The sequence below is a fragment of the Microtus oregoni genome, unplaced genomic scaffold, assembly GCF_018167655.1.
Source record: "Microtus oregoni isolate MIOR12 unplaced genomic scaffold, Mior012 000037F_ref0000500, whole genome shotgun sequence".
NCBI classification, from domain to species: Eukaryota; Metazoa; Chordata; class Mammalia; order Rodentia; family Cricetidae; genus Microtus; species Microtus oregoni.
In genome coordinates this window covers 57,506-64,391 of record NW_024543096.1, presented here as the reverse complement: position 1 = coordinate 64,391, position 6,886 = coordinate 57,506, and the positions used below count along the sequence as shown (strand labels likewise).

General features: G+C 43.5%; 1 protein-coding gene across 1 annotated transcript; it reads left to right on the top strand.

The window, feature by feature from the left end:
* Positions 1 to 351: 351 nt before the first annotated feature.
* On the top strand, positions 352 to 1,031 carry LOC121433278 (N-alpha-acetyltransferase 11-like). Its single transcript, XM_041631645.1, has one exon. The coding sequence runs from the start codon at positions 372 to 374 to the stop codon at positions 1,029 to 1,031; it is 660 nt and encodes a 219-aa protein (XP_041487579.1). The 5' UTR covers positions 352 to 371.
* Positions 1,032 to 6,886: the final 5,855 nt, after the last annotated feature.

Sequence of the window (6,886 nt, the reverse complement as noted above, 5' to 3'; positions counted from 1 at the left end):
AAAGTTACAAATTTTACTACTAAAGAAAACCCCTCCTGTCCTGGGCGTGGGAGGGCGCTGGTGCTGCGAGGAGTCGCCAGCGGTCGGGCCGCGTGGGCTCTCACAAGGCAGCTCGCGGCTTCCGGCCGCGCAGGCCTGCTCAAGATGTCATGCATGCTCCCGCATCTGCACAATGGCTGGCAGGTAGACCAGGCCATCCTGTTGGAGGAGGACCGCGTGGTCGTCATTTGTTTCGGACACGACTGGGACCCACTTGCATGAAGATGGACGAGGTTCTGTACAGCTTTGCCGAAAAGGCAAACGGTGTTGGTGTCGCTTGTGCTCCTGGCATCCTCTGGTTCTCCAGCCTGACAGGCCTATCTGCTGCCAATATGAACATCCGCCGTGCTCGGCCCGATGATCTGATGAACATGCAGCACTGCAACCTGCTGTGCCTGCCCGAGAACTACCAGATGAAGTACTACTTCTACCACGGCCTCTCTTGGCCCCAGCTCTCCTACATTGCTGAGGATGAGGATGGCAAGATCGTGGGCTATGTCCTGGCCAAGATGGAGGAGGACCCCGATGATGTCCCTCATGGACACATCACCTCACTGGCTGTGAAACGTTCCCACCGGCGCCTCGGCCTGGCCCAGAAGCTGATGGACCAGGCCTCACGGGCCATGATCGAGAACTTCAGCGCCAAGTATGTATCCCTGCATGTGAGGAAGAGCAACAGGGCGGACCTGCACCTTTATTCCAACACCCTGAACTTCCAGGTTAGTGAGGTGGAACCTAAGTACTATGCAGATGGAGAAGATGCGTACGCCATGAAACGAGACCTCTCCCAGATGGCGGAGGAGCTGAGACGGCAGCTGGTGCTGAAGAAGGGCAGATACGTGGTTCTGGGTTCCAAGGAGAATCAGGGCAGCACACTTCCTGGTTCTGAAGAGGCCTGTCGGCAGAACCTGGCTGGAGATGACAGTGGCAGTGACAGCAAAGACAGCGCTGATGTTCAAGACAGCTTGCAAGACTTGGATTCCACCTCCTAGAGCCCGCTCAAGCATCGTAGGTTCTTGCATTTTAGCCACAGTTTTCTTGGGAACCCTGGCTCCACTCTGCAGTATCTACTCTGGAGTCACCCACAGTGACCCAAATGGCTTCTCATTGTCAGCACTTAGCAGCAGCCTTCCACATAGCCTAAACATGAAGGCATTCCAGGACACAGAAGCTGCTGTGCAGGAGCCAAGGAACTTTGAGGACTGCCATGGCAGCACCATCCTTGGCTTCTCCCATGCTGCCGGCTGCTGTATTCGGTCTGCAGTTGTCCTGTACTGATTGTGTGTATGCTGTAGGGTTTTGCCTAGAATGCCAAACAGGAAGTGGTGATAACTCAGGAAACTCCCCAGCTTTCAGCGTTTGCCATTATTTGGGTTTTCATTTTTGAATAAGCAGGACCATCGGTAGTCCTTATGCCCTCTGCCTCTGTCTGGTGGAAGTTACCTACTCTTGCCTTCTATGGAAACTGCCCATGCCCTGCCCTCCCTCTTTGAAGAAGACTGTTCCCTTTTGGTGGGAGGAGATAGGTGTTGGACTTCTGCACAAGCAGAATTTGTAGATCTTAAGTAAAGGATAAGCAGAAATCAAATTGTAATCTCTGACCCCCCTCCCCAATAAAATTATTAAAAAGGGGAAAAAAAAGAAAACCCCTCCTGCTAAACTAACTGAATTTAGGACAGAATGTATAAGGCATTGAATGTCATTATTGAAAGGCTTTTATGGCTTTATTAAGTACTTTCACCTTCATTTTTATGAAATACCTTAGAGAAATGACTTAGAAGGTGAAGTATATTTTAACTCATGGTTTAAAGGCATTCCAGTCTATAAATCAGAAGTAGCAACACGTCATCTCAGTCCATCTTAATAGACATGGGAAAGTGTCAAGTTTCACATGGTAGGGCCCAGTGACAGAGAACCCTGGCCAGAGCAAAAATGTATGTAATGTTCCAGATCATCACCCAGCAAACTTCTCCTATTGAGGACATAATTTCAAAAGCTTCCAAAAGTAGTGGTGGAACCATATGAAAAACACATGAACCTGTAGAAGACATTGATTCAACATACAGTTGTCGACATGTATTTTATGGACATAAAATATCACAAGTAACTCAATGGAAGTGTGATAACCATGGAAGGACACTGAGTCTGTAGTCAAATGAATGTGCATTTCAATCTGGGTGTCACAGCCTTTTTGATGAGCCCTTGGAAACAGATACTCAAGATCTTTAAGCCACAGTAACTATCTGTGAAGAAAGAGAACATTTTAAGTTTATGAGTTCCACCTTTAACACAACTTGTAGCATATTGATGTAGGAGGGTCATCTGTCTATGTTGTACCTTCTTTGGTTAATAAAGAGACTGCCTTGGCCTTTTAATAGGGCAGAAAATTAGGTGGGCAGAGTAGACAGAACAGAATGCTGGGAAGAAGACAATGAGGCAGACACCATGCTTCTCCTACCCAAGACGAATGGTGGTTAAAATCTTCCTGGTAAGCCACCACTTAATGGTGGTACAGAGATTATTAGAAATGGGTTAATTAAGATGTGAGAGTTAGCCAATAAGAGGCTAGAACTAATGGGCCAGGCAGTGTTTAAATGAATACAGTTTTTGTGTTGTTATTTTGGGTGTAAAGCTAGCTGTGCAGGAGGCAGGCAGGACAAAAAGCAGGCCTGCTCGACTCATCACTACAGCATATGGCAATTCTAGATTCATGCCGCCTGTAGGCTTGGAAAAAGACTAGGGGGGATTAAGGCAAAAATTGCTACAGTAGTAGCCTAAGTGCTACAGGTTGGACCAATGAATTGAGTGAGATAAAAGCATCTATTGAGCACTACCACTTTGTAGTGGTAGAGGTAGCTTCCAAATTTGTCCAGATCAGGAAGTTTCTGTGACACAAAATATTTGGAACTGATAAGTCACTTTTTTTAAAGATACTCAGCTAGCCGGGCGGTGGTGGCGCACGCCTTTAATCCCAGCACTCGGGAGGCAGAGGCAGGCAGATCTCTGTGAGTTCGAGGCCAGCCTGGTCTACAAAGGGAGTTCCAGGACAGGCTCCAAAGCTACAGAGAAACCCTGTCTCGAAAAACCAAAAAGAAAAAAAAAAGAAAAAAAAAGGAAAGATACTCAGCTAATGAACAGCCCAACTTTCTATTTGTACCTAGAATCTCCTGATTGTAGAAGGAAGTCATTACAATATTCTCTTTTTTTTGTTTTAATATTCTTAATGATGACCATGTGAAATTTCTTGGGGCTTTACTGACACAATTAATTTACCAGTGACACATCTTTAGAAATGTTATTTCTCTGGAGAATATGAGTGTGTGTCTCTGTGTGTGTGTGTGTGTGTGTGTGTGTGTGTGTGTATGTGTGTGTGCTATATATGTATGTATATATGCGTATTTATTGATATATTTGATTAAACAGTCATCTGTGTAAGAAATGTAAGTAAGTGTATGAGTTGGTTATAAACAAAATGTTTGCCTTTATTCTTTATTACAAAAACTCTATAAAATATTATTTAAAAACTGGAGGCACCAAATGGATAAATTTTTATCCTTTGAGCTCAAACCATCAGATGAATAGCAAATAAGTAGCTGAAATAAGAATCTGAATGTCATCTAACATCCTGTGCTAGAGATGCATCTCATTACATCAGAGAGTGGCTGGTAACATCACAAGATGTGAATAGATGCTAGGAGATTTTTGCTGAGAAGAGAACGATTCTGGGACAACAGTGGTGGCAGGGACAAGTCATCAAGTGATGCCTCCAGTAACCAGCCAGAGAAGATGGCTAAGTTGCTTTCTAACAAGAAAGATAAAGAACAGACTTTATATGCATTATGCATGCTATACAACACATAGGGAATGAGGGGCATGGCTCCAGCGAGGGAGCAGTGGGGAGCAAGCACTAATTGAACTTAGGCAGCTCTCCTAGGGTTTTAAGAAAAGTTGAAACTCTTAAAGTTCAAATTTAAAAATCTGGAGGGTTTGGGGAGCAGTGTCCAATAAAATGAGCTAGGTAACAAAAGTATTTGAGTAAGAAGGCACTTCAAAATAATGTGTAGTGTGGGAAGCTGATCTTCTAAGCTTGAGGAGTTGAGAGACTGCTTCATAATATATTTTAACATTTACTGTTGGAATAAGAGAAAGACTAGTAAATGAAGCAGAGCAGGGCACAATGGCTTCAGCTTCCAAGGCCTCGGTACAAGTCATTTACTGTCAAAGCTATCCCTGACCTAGGCATTAATGGAAATAAGTCACAAATGCATCATGGCTCCGGACAACCCTTTGAGCTCACCATTTTTCCCAGCTTCTTATTAAAATCGACTACTGTTTTTGGATTTTCTTTTTATTTGAGCCCTGAATGTCTGCCACTAATATGTGTAAAATCTCTCAGCTGAATCACGAGATAATTGGCATCTGTTGAGGTATCAGGAAAATATTAAGGAGGAAATGATGAAAACAGATAAAATTGATTGGAGAGGCTACCCCAGACACATGTGTAATGAGAGATTTTCTTGCATCAGAGTGTGTCAGGCATACTTGAGAAAAATACATAGGAAAAGAAGCTGGTATTTGAAAGCTGGATTCAGCAGAACCAGCTAATATTCACATGATCAAAGCAAGTTAGACCCTCTGCCTCCCTCCGGGCCCCGGGCTTCTGTCCTTTGCATCCCCCGCAATCCTCTGTGGGAGATGCTACATTTGGGGTGCTTGTTTGAGGATGAAGTGGCTCTGGTTGAGTTCTCTGCCCGCAGGATTCATTTCAAAAAGCTCAAGACAGGGATTGGTGTGTGGGCGTTGAATGAAAGAACTTCAAAATTAAAAAAAAAAAAAAAAAAAAAAAAAAAAAAAAAAAAAAAAAAAAATGAACTGAAAATCCAATGTGACCTGGCACACATCCAGAATGGATTTTCTCTCCGTACCAGGAGTAATGCAAATCGTTTCGAAGTCAAATGCTGATCCCATGAAAGCTTTTAATTTCACATGAAAGAGAATCACCTATAATAATTGTTATGAATACCTAAAAGCAGACTAAGATGAGCCATAGATTAACCATTGCTGTTTAATTTAGCACCCTAGAGGGGAAAACACCGTGCAATTATGCTTAATCACCAAATAGTGACACATATTAGTCTTCCCTTGTTGTCTCTGCAACAGCATGCAAAGTCTGTGGTAAGTGCACCCTCATAACACCAGGAATATATCACAGTCCTGTAGCCTGTCTTGAGGTTGGAAATTCTACACCTTAATGTTTTAGAGTCTGAATTCTAAGATGACTTTTCCTGAAATCATGGAATTGTCCTTGTTGGGGGACATATAAAAATCACTGAGGAGTCCTCAGTACCGATGTTGAAAATGTCCTGTTTATCCAATTATATACAAGCAGATTAACCTTTCCTTTTGTGTTGTAATTATTGCGCAAAATGGCAAGGTTCACCTGGTGAGACTGTGGCATTCTTTAATGAGCTCACTTACATAAAGCCTTTGATTAAAGCAGAAACAAGAGAAATGGGAGCCATTAACCCAACTTGAACAGAAAAAAAAAAAAAAGCAACCATTTGAGTCAGCTCAGAGTAGAGAGATGAGAGTGCCGTCCTGGGCGTAGCTTCTGGCTGTCTATGTCTGTAAACAGTATTTTTTCTCCGGTCTCACATCTTCCTCCTGGATTAGGACAATCACTCTTGAACTGGCCATTTTGTATCTTGATTTTTTCCCCTTTCATGTGCAAATCCCTCCCCATCAATAGCTGAAAAATTCTATTGAGCACTTTTGCTCAAAAGGCTTCTAAATCTCCCATCCTAATATGTACCTACTTTAGCTCATCTAATCATCAAGACCATTCTTGCAGGGAGCCCTGGGGAATCTATAAAGGGAGGGACTTCTCCAGGGGCATATATCTTTACAATGATCGTGGTGAGACGTAAAGGCACACACTGCAGTGAAGAATATGAGGAAGGCATGCATGATTCTCCTGGCGCATCTCAGAGGAGTCTCAGAGAAGGAGATCTGCAGGGCTGCTCGGAGAGTCCTTGGAGTTTACCATCTAGAGAAATAAGTGGATGCTATGACCGAAAACGGGGTAAGGAAAAAGCCCACCTTGTGCCCATGGCTTAACCCTCTGCATGTAGAGTGGAGAATATTGTGCAAAGAATGTTACTAAGAGAAAAATGAACATTTAGAGGGGGCCTCACTGGGAGAACAGCCATGTAAACAAGATGAATGTCTAGAGTGGTTTGGATAATGCATTAAGTCTGGATGTGGGGGCAGGAATAAAGCCGGCCACAGTTCAAAAACTACTTAACAAGGACATGAGCAGCCGGGCGGTGGTGGCGCACGCCTATAATCCCAGCACTCGGGAGGCAGAGTCAGGCGGATCTCTGTGAGTTCGAGGCCAGCCTGGTCTACAGAGTGAGTTCCAGGACAGGCTCCAAAACCACAGAGAAACCCTGTCTCGAAAAACAAAAACAAAAACAAAAACAAGGACATGAGCAGTGCTTGTCTGTTCAGATACCAATTAGGAAAAATACCAATGCAACTGATATTAGAGTTTACGAAAATTGGAGAAATATGAAGAGACATGGTGTCAGTCTAGTAATGTATTAACAGAGAAACGAGGTCAGGGGAAGAGATCAGGAGTCAGTTCTTTGGAACACTTTTTAAGGACCTTGTCAGATTCTCTCACAGTAGCTCAAATGGAAGCCATAGTTCCCTGAGAAATTTCTATTTGGATTCAATCTCAAGTTCTCCTTAAATGCAATCATACCTTCTCTATCTGTTGCTTGCAGTTTCATGTCCAAACCATTCAAACTTCCTTCAGGTACAAATCTGCACATGATGGCAGCTC